We start from the raw sequence: 21306 nt of genomic DNA, 5'->3' as shown, positions 1-21306 counted from the left end.
CGCCAGACTGTGATTTATTACGCCAAGCACTTAGTTACTTTACGCCAGGCATTTGAAAGCTTACGCCAGGCCGAAGCTTACGCCAGGCCCTTGGCTTACGCAGGCCCGAAAGCTTACGCCAGGCATTTGGCTTACGACAGGCCCTCGAAAGCTTACGCCAGGCCCGAAAGCACGCCAGGCATTTGAAATCTTACGCCAGAGCGCCAGACGATTTAACGCCAGGCATTGATATCAGTACGCCAATCATTCCAGTTTACGCCAAGCACTTATTGTTGTCAACTTCAGGCACTCAAAGATAACGCCAGGCACTTGAACTTACGCCAGGCACTAGACTTACGCCAGGCATGAACTAACGCCAGGCACTTAGAAAATACACAACACACTTACGCCAGGCATAAACTAACGCCAGGCGCCTAGAAAAACACAACACACTCCACACAACCTCACAACACACTCACACAACACACAACACACTCCACACAACACCACCTACACCACACTCACACAACACCTCACACAACACACTCACAACACCCTCACACAACACACTCACACAACACACTCACACCACACACTCCACACAACACACTCACACAACACCTCACACACCTCACACAACACCCTCCACACAACACCCTCACACAACACACACACACAACACACTCACACAACACCCTCACACAACACCTCACACAACACTCACAACACACACTCATACACCATGTTGAGTACAAACCGCCACAAAATATATAATTCCTTCACACACTCACTATGACAACCATGCGTGTCGTGGCTCCTTAACAACCATACGTGTCGTGGCTCCTCTAACGTGAATGAAATAGTGAATAAGGTGAAAATAAATAAGGAACACTGATAAGGAAATAATTAGGGCATTTAGTGAATAATAGCGATATACTGGTTCAGTTTATATATTGTCCATTAATATATTGAGTAAGTCTCTGTCTCTATGTTAAAATATATTATTATTATTATTATTATTATGACATGAGTACCTTTTAGAGTCCATCTTTGGTACACACACACACACACACACACAAAGTGACTGCTTTTCACCCTAACCCTCACACTTATTACCAATTAAAGATTTGTGAGCCTTCTGTAGTGTGAGGGCCTTCTGTAGTGTGAGAACCTTCTGTAGTGTGAGACCTTCTGTTGTGTGAGACCTTGTGAGACCTTGTAGTGAGACCTTCTGCTGTGTGAGGCACTCTAGTGTGAGGCCTTCTGTAGTGAGGCCTTCCTGCTAGTGTGGGCCTCCTGTAGTGTGGGGGCTCTGTAGTGTGAGCCTTCTGTAGTGTGAGGGCCTCCTGTAGTGAGGGGCCTCCTGTAGTGTGAGGCCTTCTGTAGTGTGAGGGCCTCCTGTAGTGTGAGGAGGCCTTCTGTAGTGTGAGGGCCTCCTGTAGTGGGGCCTCCTGTAGTGGGGGGCCTCCTGTGGTGTGGGGGCCTCCTGTAGTGAGGGCCTTCGTAGTGTGAGGGCCTCCTGTAGTGTGAGGGCCTTCTGTAGTGTGAGGGCCTCCTGTAGTGGAGGCCTCCTGTAGAGGCCCCTAGTGGGAGGCCTTCTGTGGTGTGAGGGCCTCTGTAGTGGGGGACCTCCTGTAGTGTGAGGGCCTCCTGTAGTGTGAGGACCTCCTGGTGTGAGGGCCTTCTGCAGTGTGAGGGCCTTCTGTAGTGTGAGGGCCTTCTGCAGTGTGAGGCCTCCTGTAGTGTGAGGCCTCCTGTAGTGTGAGGGCCTCCCTGTGAGTGTGAGGCCTTCTTAGTGTGAGGGGCCTCTCTGTGTGTGAGGGCCTCCTGTGGCTCACAGGTCATTAATGAGTTATTAGGTGAGGAATATAATTATAGGTGGATACAATTACAGGTACGTGTACTTTCCTCCTAGATAGTGCCACTAGCTACTTTCTCTTGGCACTTTCCCCAAAACACTAGCCCTTACTAGACACTTTCCCCAAACACTAGCCCTTGCTAGACACTTTCCCCAAACACTAGCCCTTACTAAATTCTCCCCAAAACACTAGCCCTTCTTAGACACTTTCCCAAACACTAGCCCTTACTAGATACTTTCCCCAAACACTAGCCCATACTAGGTACTTTCCCAAAACACTAGCCTACTAAACACTTTCCCCCAAACACTAGCCCTTACTGAACACACTTTCCCCAACACTAGCCCTTACTGAACACTTTCCCCAAACACTAGCCCTTCTAAACACTTTCCCCAAACACTAGCCCTTACTAAACCTTTCCCCAAACACTAGCCCTTATATAAACACTTTCCCCCAAACACTAGCCCTTACTAAACACTCAACAAACACTGACAACACTACAAACACTATTTAACCACAAACACTAGCCCTTACTAAATACTTTCCCCAAACACTCCCCATACTATGCTCCCCAAACATGGCCTACTAAACACTCCAAACACTGAACCCTAAACACTCTCAAACACCCACCTTACTAAACACTTTCCCCACACTAACACGAACTTCTCCCAAACACTAGACCTTATAAACACTTTCTAAACACTAGCCCTTACTAAACACTTTCCCCAAACACTAGCCCTTATAAACACTCCCCAAACACTATCCATACTAAACACTCCCCAAACACTAGCCATCTAAACACTTTCCCCAAACACTACCCTTACTAAACACTCACCAAACACTAGTCATACTAAACACTTTCCCCAAACACTAGACCTTACTAACCTTTCTAACACTAGCCCTTACTAGATACTTTCCCCAAACACTAGCCTACTAATACTTTCTCAAACACTAGCCATACCTAAACACTTTCCCAAACACTAGACCTTACTAAACACTTTCCCCAAACACTAGCCCTTACTAGACACTTTCCCCCAAACACTAGTACTAAACACTTTCCCCAAACACTAGTACTAAACACTTTCCCCAAACACTAGCCCTTACTAGACACTTTCCCCAAACACTAGACCTTACTAAACACTTTCCCCAAACACTAGCCCTTACTAAACACTTTCCCCAAACACTAGCCCTTACTAAACACTTTCCCCAAACACTAGCCCTTACTAAACACTTTCCCCCAAACACTAGCCCTTACTAAACACTTTCCCCCAAACACTAGCCCTTACTAAACACTTTCCACCAAACACTAGCCCTTACTAAACACTTTCCCCAAACACTAGATTTTACTAAACACTTTCCCAAAACACTAGACCTTACTAACCTCTTTCCCCAAACACTAGCCCCTCACTAAACACTTTCCCCAAACACTAGCCCATACTAAACACTTTCCACCAAACACTAGCCCTTATAAACACTTTCCCAAACACTAGACCTACTAAACACTTTCCCCCCAAAACACTAGACCATACTAAACACTTTCCCCAAACACTAGCCCTTACTAAACACTTTCCCCCCAAAACACTAGCCCTTACTAAACACTCCCCAAACACTAGCCTTACTAAACACTCACCAAACACTTATTACATACTAGACAACCCAAACACTAGACCTTACTAAACACTTTCCCCCAAAACACTGAACCTTACTAAACACTTTCACAAACTTCAACCCTTACTAAACACTTCCCCCAAACACTAGCTACTAAACACTTTCCCCCAAACACTAGACCTTACTAAACACTTTCCACCAAACACTAGACCTTACTAAACACTTTCCAAACACTAGACTACTAAACCTTTCCCATTACTTATACCTAGACACTTTCCCCCAAACACTAGACCTTACTAAACACTTTCACCAAACACTAGCCCTTACTAAACACTTTCCCCAAACACTAGACCTTTAAACACTTACCAAACACTAGCCCCACAAACACTCCCCCCAAACACTAGCCATACTAAACACTTTCCCCCAAACACTAGCCCTTATAACACTCACCAAACACTAGCTTACTAAACACTTTCACCAAACCTAGACAACCACCTAAACACTTTCCCCAAACTAGACCTTACTAAACACTTTCACCAAACACTAGACCTTACTAAACACTTTCCCCAAACACTAGCCCATACTAAACACTTTCCACAAACACTAGCCCTTACTAAACACTTTCCCCCAAACACTAGCCCTTACTAAACACTTTCCACCAAACACTAGACCTTACTAAACACTTTCCCCAAACACTGACCCTACTAAACTACTCCTCAAACACTAGACCTTACTAAAACACTTTCCCCCAAACACTAGCCCTTACTAAACACTCACCAAACACTAGCCCTTACTAAACTTACTCACCAAACACTATAGCCCCACTAAACACTCCACCAAACACTATTCAAACACTTTCAAACACTAGCCCTTACTAAACACTTTCCACCAAACACTAGACTACCTAAACACTCCCCCAAACACTAGCCCTTACTAAACACTTTCCACCAAACACTAGCATACTAACACTTTCCCCCCAAACACTAGACCTTAAACACTTTCACCAAACACTAGACCTTACTATACTCAAACCGACTACTAAACTTTCCCCCCAAACACTAGCCCTTATAAACACTTTCCACCAAACACTAGCCCTTACTAAACACTTTCACCAAACACTAGCCCTTACTAAACACTTTCACAAACACTAGCCCATACTAAACACTTTCCCAAACACTAGCCCATATAAACACTCACAAACAGACCTTACTAAACACTTTCCCCCAAACACTAGCCTTACCTAAACACTTTCCACCAAACACTAGCCCATACTAAACACTTTCCCCCAAACACTAGCCATACTAAACACTTCCCCAAACACTAATATACCTAAACACTCACCAAACACTAGCCCTTACTAAACACTTTCCCCAAACACTAGCCCTTACTAAACACTCCCAAACACTAGACATACTAAACACTCCCTAACACTAGCACCCACTAAACACTTTCCCCAAACACTAGTCCTTACTAAACACTTTCCCACCAAACACTAGCCCTTATAAACACTTTCCACCAAACACTAGCCTTACTAAACACTTTCCCCCCAAACACTAGCCCTTCTAAACACTTTCACCAAACACTAGACCTTACTAAACACTTTCCCCCAAACACTAGCCCTTACTAAACACTTTCCCCAAACACTAGCCTTACTAAACACTTTCACAAACACTAGCCTTATAAACACTTTCACCAAACACTAGCCCATACACTTCTCCCAAACACTAGCCCTTACTAAACACTTTCCCCAAACACTAGACCTTACTAAACACTTTCCCCAAACACTAGCCCTTACTAAACATCTCCCACCAAACACTAGCCCTACTAAACACTTTCCACCAAACACTAGCCTTACTAAACACTCTCCCAAACACTAGCCCTTACTAAACACTTTCCACCAAACACTAGCTCCATTAAACACTTTCCAAACACTAGCCCTACTAAACACTTTCCACCAAACACTAGCTCCCACAAACACTTTCCACCAAACACAGCTCTAACAAACACTTTCTCCCCAAACACTAGCCCTTACTAAACACTTCCACCAAACACTAGCCCTTACTAAACACTTTCCACCCAAACACTAGCCCTACTAAAACACTTTCCCAAACACTAGCTCCTACTAGACACTTTTCCCCAAACACTAGCCCTACTAAACACTTTCCACCAAACACCTAGCCCCACTAAACACTTTCACCAAACACTAGCCCTTACAAACACTCCTTCCCCAAACACTAGCCCTTACTAAACACTTTCCCCAAACACTAGCCCTTACTAAACACTTCCCAAAACAATAGCCTTACCTTCAAACACAACTCCACAAACACTTTCCCAAACACTAGCTCCTTACTAAACACTCTTCCACCAAACACTAGACCTTATTAAACTTCCAAACACTAGCCCTTACTAAACACCTTTCCACCAAACACTAGCCCTTACTAAACACTTTTCCACCAAACACAGCCATTAAAACACTTTTCCCCAAACACTAGCCCTTACTAAACACTTTCCACAAACACTAGCCTACTAAACACTTTCCCCCAAACACTAGCCCTTACTAAACACTTTCCAAACACTAGCCCTTACTAAACACTCTTCACCAAACACTAGCCCTTACTAAACACTCTTCCACCAAACACCAGCCTTCTTACTAAACACTTTCCCCCAAACACCAGCCCTTACTAAACACTTTCCCCCAAACAGTCTCTTACTAAACACTCTTCCCCAAACACTAGCCCTTACTAAACACTTTTCCCCAAACACTAGCTCTACTAAACACTCTTCTTCCACCAAACACTAGCCCTACTAAACACTTCTTCACCAAACACTAGCTCCTTACTAAACACTTTCCACCAAACACTAGCTACTACTTAAAACACTTCAAACACTAGCTCCTTACTAAAAACACTTTCCACCAAACACTAGCTCCTTACTAAACACTTCTTCTCAAACACTAGCCCTCACCAAACACTCCTTTCCAAACACTAGCTCCTTACTAAACACTCTTCCACCAAACACTAGCTCCTTACTAAACACCTTTCCCCAAACACTAGCCCTTACTAAACACTCTTCCCAAACACCAGCTCCTTACTAAACACTTCTCTCAAACACTAGCCCTTACTAAACACTTTCCCAAACACTAGCTCCTTACTAAACACTTTCCCAAACACTAGCCTACCAAACACTTCTCCAAAATAGCCCTTACTAAACACTTTCCCCAAACACTACTTTCAAACACTTTCCAAACACTCTTCTTACTAAACACTTTCCACCAAACACAGCCTTACTAAACACTCTTCCCCAAAACACTAGCCCTACTAAACACTTTCCACCAAACACTAGCCCTTACAACACTTTTCCACCAAACACTAGCTATTACTAAACACTTTCCCCCAAACACGCCTTACTAAACACTTTCCACCAAACACTAGCCCTTACTAAACACTTTCCCCAAACACTAGCCCTTACTACACTTTCCCAAACACTAGCTTACTAAACACTTCCCCCAAACACTAGCCCTTACTAACACTTTTCCACCAAACACTAGCCCTCATAAACACTTTCCAAACACTAGATCTAAACACTTTCCACCAAACACTAGCCCTTACTAAACACTTCTCCCAAACACTAGACCTTACTTCCACCAAAACTATAAACACTTTCAAAACACAACTTCCCAAACACTAGCTCTTAAACACTTTCCACCAAACACTAGCCCTTACAAACACCTCCCCAAACACTAGCCCTTACTTCAAACACTAGCCCTTACTAGATACTTTCCACCAAACACTAGCTCCTTACATAGATATTTCCCAAACACTAAGCCTCTATTAGATACTTTCTCCAAACACTAGCCTACTAGATACTTTCCCAAAACACTAGCCCCAACAGATACTTTCCCGAAACACTAGCCCTTACTAAACACTTCAAACACTGGATCTACTAAACACTCCTTTCCCCAAACACTAGCCTCATAAACACTCCTTCCAAACACTAGCCCTTACTAAACACTTTCCCCCAAACACTAGCCCTTACTAGATACTTCTCAAAACATAGCCTTACTAGATACTTTCCTCAAACACTAGCCCTACAGATACTTCTCTGAAACACTAGCCCTCCTTACAACACTTTCCCAAACACTAGCCCTTACTAGGTACCTTTCTCCAAACACTAGCCCTACTAGATACTTTCCCAAACACTAGTTCCTTACAACTTTCCCTCAAACACTAGCCCTTACTAGACACTTTCTCAAACACTAGCGCCCTTACTAGACATTTCTCCCAAACACTAGCCCTTATTAGATACTTCTAAACACTGCCTTACTAAACACTTTCACACACCTTACTAGATTTCTTCCCAAACACTAGCCCTTACAGGCACTTTTCCTCTCAAACACTAGCCCTTACTAGGTACTTTCCCCCAAACACTAGCCCTTACTAGGTACTTTCCCCCAAACACTAGCCCTTACTAGGTACTTTCCTTCCACAGGTGATGACAAGTAACGCTATTAGAGGAATCAGGAGGAAAAAGTCATCTCTTTCTGAGGTGAAAATAGCCGTACTAGGAGCCCCGGGCGTTGGCAAGAGTGGTAAGTACTATTGGGTGTACTAGTGGCTATTGTGGACTAATAAAGTATATTACTATTAATACTAGTGTGGATACTATTAAGAGTACTAGTGGCTATATTAGAGTACTATTAAGAGTACTAGTAGTTAAGAAGAGTACTAGTGGCTCTTATTAAGAGTACTAGTAGTTGCTAAGAGTACTAGTGGCTCTTGTGAGTACATTCTTAATCTAAACAATTTAATCTAAGATCAAACCAATTAACTCTACGTATTGTAAGACAAAAGACACACACACACACACACACAGATACACACACACAGATACACACACACACACACCAGTAATCTCTCTATCTCTCTATCTCCTCATCTCTCTCTCTTCCCTCTCATTCTCCTCTCTCATCTTCTTCATTCTCTCCTCAGCTCTCATCGTTCGGTTCTCACTAAGAGCATCGGGAATACGATCATCAAGCAGGTGAGTCAACTACGACTAGTTTTGTTCACTACTGAGTTTTAACCTTTAATGATGCTGGTTTAACCTTTGATGATGCTGGTTAACCCTTAATGGTGCTGGTTTCCCTTATGTTAGTAACCCTTTTGAGTAAGATAATTGCACACTTAAATAAGAACATCAATAGTGAATAATGAAACACACCTGTAATTAGAGTCTCTACCACAACAACTACTACAACCACCACAACTACCACAAACTACCACATACTATACCACACACAATTAAGGTGATGTACAGGTGATAAAAACAGGTATGTCACAGGAGGCTGATGCCTCATTATCCCCCCGCACTATCACAGCTTCTTACCTACTGTCTGTCTGTCTGTGTATGTCTGTTCATGTGTGTATGTATGTCTGTGTAAGGAGAATACTATGTATGTTTGTATGTACGTATTTATGTATGTTCGTCAGTATGTACGTATAAGTTATATATCTAGCTCTCTATATCATTAATTATATATGACTAAATATATATAATACATGGTGGACCAGTCACACATGTCCCATCCTTCCCACACACCTGAAATTAATGCGTTACTTCAAGTGTGGAGGGGGGGGTAGTGTCTCTCTCTCTCTTCTCTCTCTCTCTCTCTCTCTCGTTGTTAGTGGTGGCAGAAGGTGTGATAGAATGCTACAGTTGGCACGTGGTAAGAGAACAGTTGTCATACACGGTGCCAACCTGACTGTGCAATTGACTGTGAGCCAAGCTTTATCACGAGGTGACTGATTTAACCTGCATTCTCAATGATTTATGTTAAGTTTTCCTCCTAACTGATGCTGAGAGAGAGAGAGAGAGAGAGAGAGAGAGAGGAGAGAGAGAGAGAGAGAAGAGAGAGAAGAGGAGTGAGCGAGAGCGAGGAGAGTGAGAGCGAGAGAGAGAGAGAGAGAGAGAGAGAGAGAGAGAGAGAGAGAGAGAGAGAGAGAGAGAGAGAGAGTTCATTATCTCACATTCTTCCTGTTAAAGAAGGAGTTTTTGTGTCTCGGAACAGTTACATGTGGTGGTGGTGAGTGGTAGTGGTAGTGGTATAGTGATAGTACTAGTACAGTTTAACGATTTAGCCAGTGTAGGGCCAGGTGTCCGGTCTTCCTAGGCTACACCAAAACACTGGTTACCTTGTGCCGTCCACCCCACAATACGAGGGTAAGGGGCTAGAGATGGTGTGTGCAGAGTGTGGGCCACACACACACACACACACACACACACACACACACACACACACACACACACACACATATTATCTCTGCATCCTCAATGCCAAACACCCATCTCCCTCTCACCCCACCCCCACCCCCACCACCCTCCCAGACAGAGAGAGCCAAGAGCCACCCAGAGCCTGTCAGCAAGCAAACAGTCCCCACAGCACCTATGCCAACACACACACAGAGGCACCACCCCCACACACACACACACAGAGGTACCACCCCCCACACACACAGAGAGGTGCCACCCCAACACACACAGAAACACCCCCACACACACAGAGAGGTACCACCCCACACACACACAGAGGTGCCCTACACACACACAGAGGTACCAACCCCACACACACAGAGAGGTGCACACACACACACACAGAGGTACCACCACACACACATAAAACACCACACACATAGTAGGTACCACCTCTACACACACACACAGAGGTACCAATTTCACACACACAGGTATTAATACCCACATCCATGAAGGCAATACACCTCACCATCAACACCTCACGTTAGACACATTTAGTTAACTCATCAACACACGCACTTAACTCCACAACACATGCATTTTAACACACACGCATTTTAATATCAACACATGCATTAACACATCAACACACGCTCTTATCTATCAACACACGCACTTAAATACGAAAAGTATAATATATTATGATGACATATGTGTGTGTGTGTGTGTGTGTGTGTGTGTGTGTGTGTGTGTGTGTGTGTGTGTGTGTGTTATAGTATCGTGTTGTTTAAATGACAGAGAGAGAGAGAGACAGAGGGGAAAGACTCTCTCACTTACTTAAATATAACTACTTAAACACACTAGAAAGCTAAGTTAAAACAGCCACCATCTTTTATTCCACCAGACGACCCTGTCGTAATGAAGTACTGTGAATTGACCGTGATATCAAGATGGATTAGGTAGTTAAACCGTGTGTGTGTGTGTGTGTGTGTGTGTGTGTGTGTGTGTGTGTGTGTGTATGTGTGATATTATTGTTCATTTAGACAATATTTCTCCCTCAGCAGACAGAGGTGAATGAGATCTTGGTGACGGTGAACTGTTTTGAGATATGACACAAAAGGTATGTAGAAGTGTGGTAGTGGTGGAAGGGTGGTGGTAGATGGTAGTAGGTGTAGTGATGATAGACAATATAATAAAGTTTAATGCTAAAAATATACTTTGCAGTACTGTTAGTGAAAAACATGGGGATTTATACATACCAAATGAACTATTGATGGAAACAAGACGTCTTGGTGACTGAAACAGTATATATTATCAAATATTATTCCACAAAATCACTAATTACACAACCTACACAAAACACGAAACAATAACGCCATTCAATCATAAGAATTTTCTATGGTCACTTTGCCAAGGTGGGTGGTGGGCAATAAATGAGTCTTAATGAACTTGTTATATGTGAGAGTTCTTGATTAGAGACTTGTGGTGGGTCAGGTAGATTGTGGTAGGTATTGTGGTAGGCATTGTGATTGTGGTAGGTATTGTGGTAGGATTGTGGTAGGTATGTGGTAGGTATTGTGGTGATTGTGGTAGGGTATTGTGGTAGTTATTGTGGTAGGTATTGTGGTAGGCATTGTGGTAGGTATTGTGGTGGATTGTAGGTATTGTGGTAGGTATTGTGGTAGGTATTGTGGAGGTATGAGGGATTGTGGTAGGTATTGTGGTAGGTATTGTGGTGGGGTTGTGGTAGGTATTGTGGGTAGGTTGAGGTGGATTAGTAGGTATTGTGGTAGTGTAACACTGACTACCTGTTGCCTGACCAGATGTAAAACCAACTCACCTGAAGCCACCGGATTGTTTACCTGAACCTGTTAGGAAAGTAGGTCAGGTCTGCCTAGTAGTGGTAGTGGTGGTGGTAGTAGTAGTAGTAGTAGTAGTAGTAGTACCATCACCACACTATCACACACAGGTGCTAATTACCCTTGGTCAACATTCAACAGGTGAGGTACAGGTATTAAACATCCTTTCTCTTGTCATGTTTATAGTTAATACTGAAATGTTTATATATAGTCACTGAAGAAGAATGTGTGTGTGTGTGTGTGTGTGTGTGTGTGTGTGTGTGTGTGTGTGTGTGGGTGGGAGGGCTGATGGTGTGTAGGAAGGTTAATGTGTGTGTGATGAGAGGTGCACAAAGGCAATATTTAAGTTTAAGCCAGGAAACATCAGAGCTTTCATAATTGGTGAAATAAGCTAGATGCCTTATATACACATTATCTAAGCTTGAGGTAAGGCATGCTTTGTGTAAGATCAAGCTGACAGCATCAACAAGGCAAGAGTTTCAACAATATACAGAGCAGTAAAGGACACTCAACACCTGTTAGTGATGATCTCTTAAAAACATCATGGTTAGCTAGAGAGGGGAGGAGAGGGGAGAGGGAGAGAGGGGGGGAGGGGAGGGAGAGGGAAGGGAGAGGAGGGGAGAGGGGAGGGAGAGGAAGGGAGAGAGGAGGAATGAATGTGAGACAGACAGACGCACCCCGACGAAGGCGTGGTGGTGGCTACAGTATAAATAAAACACACTAGTGGGGGCTGACACTAGTGGGGGGGGCACCAGCAAATACCTGTGGGGCTGGACACTAGGTGGGCTGACACACCAGTAATGGATGCACCAGTGGAGGTTGACATCAGTGGGGCTGACACACTAGTAAAATGACACATCTGGTAAAATATCAATTATAAATGACAATACCTGGGGTGGGGGGCCACGTTTAATTTATGTAAATATTATTGACTAGTAATGACACAATTTGGAGTGGGGCTTATTTACATCTAGTGGTCATTAATTAGTAGCTTGACACAATTTCAGGGGTCCTGAACACACTAGTGGGGCTGACAACACTGAAAGTGGGTCTGATTACCACCAGTAAAATGTATACCACTAGTGGGGGTCTGGAATACCAATTAGTTAAATGCATTAATTAGTAAAATACCACACTAGTAAAATGGACAACAATTAGTAAACACTACCAACTGGGTGGGGGCTGATCACCAATTAGTGGGGGGCCTATCAGCTAATTAGTAAATGACACACACTGAAGAGTTTAATGCCAATTAGTGGGGCCTACTACTAATTAGCAAATATCAAATAATTAGGCAGTCATTTAACACTAGGGGCTGACACACAATTTGAAATAACAATGGGGGTTGACACAACAATTAGTGGAAGGACACAATTAGGTAGTTTATCACATCAAGCGGTGTATTTAAATCTAGTGGGGGGCCTATCAGCCTAATTAGCGGTAATAACAATCTAAAGTAAAATGACTAACAAATTAGTAAATATCAAATCAGCAAAAATTTATCACAACAGTAAAATGACAAATCAAAATGTAAAATATCAACACCTGAAGTGGGGGTTTATCACACCATAAATGAACACACCGGAATGACAACAACAGCGGGGCCGGATGACATCATAAATAACACTGGCAAAATGACACACTAGTGGGGGCTGACACACTAGCAAATATCATTAATTCAGGAATATCAATGCCGAAGTAAAAATGTAACACACCAGTAGCCCATCACCAGCGGTGTTTATCAACACTAGGCGTAATGATTAATTAGGTAATGACACAAATTGAGTTAAAATAGACACAATGGTAAAATTTATCAACATCTAGTAAATATCAACAATTATTTAATGCACGTTCTCAGTGGATGAATAATTGGAGTAAATGACGACTGAAGGAAATGACACACCAGGCATGACACCCCTATGGCTGAGTTAATAATTTATAAATGAATAATAATTAGTGTAAATAATTAAAATGACAACACCGAAAATGATTAACTATAAATGACACAATTGGCAATGAATACCAGTAATGAACACTATAGCTTTACACCAGGTGGGGGCCGGACATTAATTAGTGGAAATAGTCACACTGTAAACATGGCACTGGTAAATGATTTAACATCAGCAAATATTACACTAGCAGCCTACCCATTAACTAGTGGGGCCTGACAACTTAAAGTAAAATTTATCAACAATCAACTGGTAAAATGGAAGTAAAAATTTATCATTAATCAATCACAAACAACCATAAAATACTAACACCGAAGAAATATCAACTATAATGAAATATCATCAAGATCAGGAAATATCACAATTTAGGGTTTAATCAGTGGCTGAATCAAAATGGTAATTCAGTGGAAGAAATGAATAATAGCTGATACTAATTAGTGTTTATCATCAGTAAAATGGACAACACCAGTGTAAAATGGACATTATCTAGTAAATAATAATATCTAGAAATGAGTCAACACCTAGTAACACCAATGCAATTAGTAAAATACACCTGAAAGGGGGGCTTAATACCAACAGGAAAATGAATAACAATCAAAATGAATAATGACCATAAAATGATAATTAATCAGCAATCAAGATTAGTAAATGAACAACTTAGTAAATAACAACTAGTGAAATATCATCAATTGAAGTAAAATGGACACAATAATTCAGGGTTTTATCAACACCAGGCAAAAATTTATCAGTCACTGGTAAAAACATAACTTAGTGAAATATTACCACCAGTAAAATGGAGCTTACAATTATAAATACTAATTGAAGTGGGTCACGTATTGACACAATTCGGAAGTAAAATGAATAAATTAGTAAATTTATAAATTCAGGCGTAAAATGACAACAACTATAAAATGGGTGGGAGCTGGCACACTAGGGGGGGCTGACACACTAGTGGGGGGGCACACACTAGTGGGGCTGACACACTAGTGGGGGGCTGACACACTAGTGGGGCTGACACACTAGTGAGGGGCTGACACACTAGTGGGGGCTGACACACTGTGGGGGCTGACACACTGAGTGGAGCTGACACACTAGTGGGGGCTGACACACTAGTGGGGGCTGGCACACTGGGGGCACACTAGTGGGGGGCTGACACACTAGTGGGGGGCTGACACACTAGTGGGGGCTGACACACTAGTGGGGGCTGACACACTAGTGGGGGCTGACCTAGTGGGAGGCTGACACACTGGTGGGGGCTGACACATAGTGGGGGGCTGACGCACTAGTGGGGCTGACACACTAGTGGGGGCTGGCCTGGTGGGGGGGCTGACACACTAGTGGGGGCTGACACACTAGTGGGGGCTGACACACTAGTGGGGGCACACTGTGGGGGCTGACACACTGGTGGGGGCTGCACACTAGTGGGGGGCTGACACACTGGTGGGGGCTGACACACTAGTGGGGGCTGACACACTAGTGGGGGCTGGACACACTAGTGGGGTCTGACACTAGTGGGGGGGCTGACACACTAGTGGGGGGCTGACTGACACACTAGTGGGGGCTGACACACTAGTGGGAGGCGACCACTAGTGGGGCTGACACACTAGTGGGGGCGACACACTGGTGGGGGCTGACACTAGTGGGGGCTGACACTGGTGGGGGCTGTGCACTAGTGGGGGGGCTGACACACTAGTGAGGCTGACACACTAGTGGGGCTGAACACTAGTGGGGGGCTGACACTAGTGGGGCTGACAGGGGACTAGTGGGGGGCTGACACACTGCTACAGGTATACTTATGAGAAGGTGATTTATTCTGACTCACTCACCTCTTGTGTTGTCAGGTCTCTCTCTCTCTGTGTGTCTGTCTGTGTGTGTGTGTGTGTGTGTGTGTGTGTGTGTGTGTGTGTGTGTGTGTGTGTTGGTATATAGATAGTCTTTACCAGGTGCAGGTGTGTGTAGTGTGAGGATCTTAGCACAGATGAGGGGTGCCAAGGTCAGGTGAGGCTGACCTAATGACCTCTCTGGCACTCTATCCTTGTGTGTGTGTGTGTGTGTGTGTGTGTGTGTGTGTGTGTGTGTGTGTGTGTATAGATAGTCTTTTACCAGGTGCAGGTGTGTGTAGTGTGAGGGATCATTAGCACAGATGAGGTGTGCCAAGGTCAGGTGAGGCTGACCTAATGACCTCTGGCACTCTATCCTGGGTGTGTGTGTGTGTGTGTGTGTGTGCGTCTGTGCCTGTGTGTGTGTGTGTGTGTGTGTGTGTGTTGGTATATATATAGTCTTTACCAGGTACAGGTGTGTGTAGTGTGAGGGATCATGCACAGATGAGGTGTGCCAAGGTCAGGTGAGGCTGACCTAATGACCTCTCTGGCACTCTATCCTGGGTGTTGTTGTGTGTGTGTGTGTGTGTGTGTGTGTGTGTGTGTGTGTGTGTGTGTACCAGGTGCAGGTGTGTGTGAGGATCAGCACAGATGAGGTGTGCCAAGGTCAGGTGAGGCTGACCCTCAATACCTCTGGCCTCTATCCTGGGTGTGTGTGTGTGTGTGTGTGTGTGTGTGTGTTGGTAATATATATAGTCTTTTACCAGGTGCAGGTGTGTGTGTGGTGTGAGGGATGCTGGGGTGCAGGTCAGGTGAGGCTGACCTAATGACCTCTCTGGCACTCTATCCTGGGTGTGTGTGTGTGTGTGTGTGTGTGTGTGTGTGTGTGTGTGTGTGTGTGTGTGTTGGTAATATATATGCTTTTAGCATGTGTGTAGTGTGAGGATCATTAGCACAGATGAGGTGCAGGTCAGGTGAGGCTGACCTCAAACTCTGGCACTCTATCCTGGGTGTGTGTGTGTGTGTGTGTGTGTGTGTGTGTGTGTGTGTGTGTGTGTGTGTGTGTGTGTGTGTGTGTGTGTGTGTGTGTGTGTGTGTGTGTGTTGGTATATATATAGTCTTTAGGTGCAGGTGTGTGTGGTGTGAGGGATCATTAGCACAGATGAGGTGTGAAGGTCAGGTGAGGCTGACCTATGACCTCTCTGGCACTCTATCCTGGGTGTGTGTGTGTGTGTGTCTGTGTGTGTGTGTGTGTGTGTGTGTGTGTGTGTGTGTGTGTTGGTATATATAGTCTTTTCAGGTGCAGGTGTGTGGTGTGTGGGGATCATTTGCACAGATGAGGTGTACCAAGGTCAGGTGAGGCTGACCTAGCCTCTGGCACTCTATCCTGGGTGTGTGTGTGTGTGTGTGTGTGTGTGTGTGTGTGTGTGTGTGTGTGGTGTGTGTGTGTGTGTGTGTTGGTATATATATAGTCTTTACCAGGTGCAGGTGTGTGTAGTGTGGGGATCGGCACAGATGAGTGTGCCAAGGTCAGGTGAGGCTGACACTGCAGACCTCTCTGGCACTCTATCCTGGTGTGTGTGTGTGTGTGTGTGTGTGTGTGTGTGTGTGTGTGTGTGTGTGTGTGTGTGTGTGTGTGTGTGTGTGTGTGTGTGTGTGTGTTGGTAATATATATAGTCTTTTACCAGGTGCAGGTGTGTGTGGTGTGAGATCATGCACAGATGAGGTGTGCCAAGGTCAGGTGAGGCTGACCTAATGACCTCTCTGGCACTCTATCCTGGGTGTGTGTGTGTGTGTGTGTGTGTGTGTGTGTGTGTGTGTGTGTGTGTGTGTGTGTGTGTGTGTTGGTAATATATAGTCTTTTACCAGGTGCAGGTGTGTGTAGTGTGAGGGATAGCACAGATATGGGGTGTGCCAAGGTCAGGTGAGGCTGACCTATGACCTCTGGCACTCTATCCTGGGTGTGTGTGTGTGTGTGTGTGTGTGTGTGTGTGTGTGTGTGTGTGTGTGTGTGTGTGTGTGTGTGTTGTGTATATGAGTGTCTTTACCAGGTGCAGTGTGTGTAGTGTGGGATCATGCACAGATGAGGTGTGCCAAGGTCAGGTGAGGCTGACCTAATGACCCTCTGGCACTCTATCCTGGGTGTGTGTGTGGTGTGTGTGTGTGTGTGTGTGTGTGTGTGTGTGTGTGTGTGTGTGTTGGTGTTAATATATAGTCTTTACCAGGTGCAGGTGTGTGTAGTGTGAGGGATCCTTAGGATGAGGTGTGCCAAGGTCAGGTGAGGCTGACCTATGACCCTCCTGGCACTCTATCCTGGGTGTGTGTGTGTGTGTGTGTGTGTGTGTGTGTGTGTGTGTGTGTGTGTGTGTGTGTGTGTGTGGTATATAGTCTTTTACCAGGTGCAGGTGTGTGTAGTGTGAGGGATCATGCAGAATGAGGTGTGCCAAGGTCAGGTGAGGCTGACCTAATGACCTCGGCACTATCCTGGGTGTGTGGTGTGTGTGTGTGTGTGTGTGTGTGTGTGTGTGTGTGTGTGTGTGTGTGTGTGTGTGTGTGTGTGTGTGTTGTATATAGTCTTTTACCAGGTGCAGGTGTGTGTAGTGTGAGGGATCATTAGCACAGATGAGGTGTGCCAGGTCAGGTGAGGCTGACCTAATGACCTCTCTGGCACTTATCCTGGGTGTGTGTGTGTGTGTGTGTGTGTGTGTGTGTGTGTGTGTGTGTGTGTGTGTGTGTGTGTGTGTGTGTGTGTGTGTGTGTGTGTGTGTGTGTGTGTGTGTGTGTGTGTGTGTGTGTGTGTGTGTGTGTGTGTGTGTGTGTGTGTGTGTTGGTATATATGGTCTTTACCAGGTGCAGGTGTGTGTAGTGTGGGGATCGTGGCACAGATAGGGTGTGGCAAGGTCAGGTGGGGGCCTGTGACCTCTCTGGCACTCTATCCTGGGTGTGTGTGTGTGTGTGTGTGTGTGTGTGTGTGTGTGTGTGTGTGTGTGTGTGTGTGTGTGTGTGTGTGTGTGTGTGTGTGTGTGTGTGTGTGTGTGTGTGTGTGTGTGTGTGTGTGTGTGTGTGTGTTGGTATATATAGTCTTTTACCAGGTGCAGGTGTGTGTGTAGTGTGAGGATCATTAGCACAGATGGGGTGTGCCAAGGTCAGGTGAGGCTGACCTAACGACCTCTGGCACTCTATCCTGGGTGTGTGTGTGTGTGTGTGTGTGTGTGTGTGTGTGTGTGTGTGTGTGTGTGTGTGTGTGTGTGTGTGTGTGTGTGTGTGTGTGTGTGTGTGTGTGTGTGTGTGTGTGTGTGTGTTGGTAATATATATAGTCTTTTACCAGGTGCAGGTGTGTGTAGTGTGAGGGATCACTTGAATGAAAGTGTGCCAAGGTCAGGTGAGGCTGACCTAATGACCTCTCTGGCACTCTATCCTGGGTGTGTGTGTGTGTGTGTGTGTGTGTGTGTGTGTGTGTGTGTGTGTGTGTGTGTGTGTGTGTGTTGGTAATATATAGTCTTTACCAGGTACAGGTGTGTGTAGTGTGAGGATCATTACTGGAGGCTGAGGTGTGCCAAGGTCAGGTGAGGCTGACCTAATGACCCTCTGGCACTCTATCCTGTGTGTGTGTGTGTGTGTGTGTGTGTGTGTGTGTGTGTGTGTGTGTGTGTGTGTGTGTGTGTGTGTGTGTGTGTGTGTGTGTTGGTATATATATAGTCTTTACCAGGTGCAGGTGTGTGTAGTGTGAGGGATCACACAGATGAGAGGTGTGCCAAGGTCAGGTGAGGCTGACCTAACGACTTGCACTCTATTCTGGGTGTGTGTGTGTGTGTGTGTGTGTGTGTGTGTGTGTGTGTGTGTGTGTGTGTTGGATACATATAGTTTTACCAGGTGCAGGTGTGAGAGTGACACAGACAGGTGCTGGATGTCAGGTGAGGCTGACCCACGACCTCTGGCACTCCATCTGGGTGTGTGTGGTGTGTGTGTGTGTGTGTGTGTTGGCACATATATAGTCTTTACCAGGTGCAGGTGTGTGTAGTGTGTGAGGATCATTACAGATGGTGCCAAGGTCAGGTGAGGCCGACCAATGACTCCTGGCACTCCATTCTGGGTGTGTGTGTGTGTGTGTGTGTGTGTGTGTGTGTGTGTGTGTGTGTGTGTGTGTGTGTGTGTGTGTGTGTTGGTAATATAGCTTTACCAGTGTAGAGGATTGACATGGATGAAATGCAATCAGGTGAGGCTGACTAATGACCTCTGGCACCTATCTGTGTGTGTGTGTGTGTGTGTGTGTGTGTGTGTTGATATATATACTTTACCAGGCAGGTGTGTGTGAGTACACAGATGAGGGCAGGTGGACAGACTGACTCATCTGCGTGTGTGTGTGTGTGTGTGTGTGTGTGTGTGTGTGTGTGTGTGTGTGTGTGTGTGTGTGTGTGTGTGTGTGTTGGAATATATATAGCTTACCAGGTGCAGGGTGTGTGTAGTGTGAGGGATCACAAGATGAGGTGCCAAGGTCAGGTGAGGCTGACCCACTCTGGCACTCTATCCTGGGTGTGTGTGTGTGTGTGTGTGTGTGTGTGTGTGTGTGTGTTGGCAATATATAGTCTTACCAGGTGCAGGTGTGTGAGGGGACCACAGATGAGGTGTGCCAAGGTCAGGTGAGGCTGACTCCATGACCTCTGGCACTCTATCTGGGTGTGTGTGTGTGTGTGTGTGTGTGTGTGTGTGTGGTGTGTTGGTAATATATATCATTCTCATCATAAGAGTGAGGGATCATTAGCCAATGAGGTGTGCCAAGGTCAGAGGCTGACTCACACTCTGGCACTCATCCTGGGTGTGTGTGTGTGTGTGTGTGTGTGTGTGTGTGTGTGTGTGTGTGTGTGTGTGTGTGTTGGCACATAGCCTTACCAGGTGCAGGTAGTGTGAGGACTAAAGGTGTCAAGGTCAGGTGAGGCTGACCTAATGACCTTCTGGTGTGTGTGTGTGTGTGTGTGTGTGTGTGTGTGTGTGTGTGTGTGTGTGTGTGTGTGTGTGTGTGTGTGTGTGTGTTGGTATATACAGTACAGGTGGGTGGTTGGAAGGCAGGTGATCACTCTGGCATCTGCGTGTGTGTGTGTGTGTGTGTGTGTGTTGGCATATATATGGTCTTACCAGGTGCAGTGTGTGTAGTGTGAGGGATCATTAGCACAGAGGTGTGCTGCTGTCAGGTGAGGCTGACTCACTCTCTGCACTCTACCTGTGTGTGTGTGTGTGTGTGTGTGTGTGTGTGTGTGTGTGTGTGTGTGTGTGTGTGTGTGTGTGTGTGTGTGTGTGTGGTATATATAGTCTTTACCAGGTGCAGGTGTAGTGGGGACAGAGATGGGTGCCAAGGTCAGGTGAGGCTGACTTAACGACTCTGGCACTCCATCTGTGTGTGTGTGTGTGTGTGTGCAATATAATAGTCTTTACCAGGGCAGGTGTGTGTGTGAGGACTAGCACAGATGAGGTGCCAAGGTCAGGTGAGGCTGAATGACCTCTACTCGTGGGTGTGTGTGTGTGTGTGTGTGTGTGTGTGTGTGTGTGTGTGTGTGTGTGTGTGTGTGTGTGTGTGTGTGTGTGTGTGTGTGTGTGTGTGTGTGTTGGCAATAGATGGCTTTACCAGGCAGGTGTGTGTAGTGTGAGGACTGCACAGATGAGGTGTGCCAAGGTCAGAGGCTGACCTAATGACCTCTGGCACTCATTCTGGGTGTGTGTGTGTGTGTGTGTGTGTGTTGGTACATAGTTTACCAGGTGTGTGTGAGGGACAGATAAGGGCACACTCACTGGTGTGTGTGTGTGTGTGTGTGTGTGTGTGTGTGTGTGTTGGTATATAGCCTTTACCAGGTGCAGGTGTGTGTAGTGTGAGGGATCATTGGCACAGATGAGGTGTGCGCGGTCAGGTGAGGCTGACCCACGCACCTCTGGCACCATTCTGTGTGTGTGTGTGTGTGTGTGTGTGTGTGTGTGTGTGTGTGTGTTGAAT

At 45.4% G+C, this 21306-nt stretch overlaps 1 protein-coding gene across 1 annotated transcript in view; it reads left to right on the top strand.

Moving 5' to 3' along the window:
- Nucleotides 1-669: 669 nt before the first annotated feature.
- The window catches only part of LOC121855776, a 24146-nt gene continuing 3509 nt past the window's right edge, over nt 670-21306 (top strand). Inside the window, exons 1-3 of the mRNA XM_042350888.1 lie at nt 670-951; nt 7932-8031; nt 8432-8483. Of these exons, the coding sequence (XP_042206822.1) occupies nt 7935-8031; nt 8432-8483 (149 nt within the window). The 5' untranslated portion in view covers nt 670-951; nt 7932-7934. The remainder of the gene's footprint in view (nt 952-7931; nt 8032-8431; nt 8484-21306) is intronic.

Source organism: Homarus americanus, unplaced genomic scaffold, assembly GCF_018991925.1.
Source record: "Homarus americanus isolate GMGI-L3 unplaced genomic scaffold, GMGI_Hamer_2.0 scaffold44433, whole genome shotgun sequence".
Classification (NCBI taxonomy): Eukaryota; Metazoa; Arthropoda; class Malacostraca; order Decapoda; family Nephropidae; genus Homarus; species Homarus americanus.
This window is presented reverse-complemented; position numbering and strand designations above follow the sequence as displayed.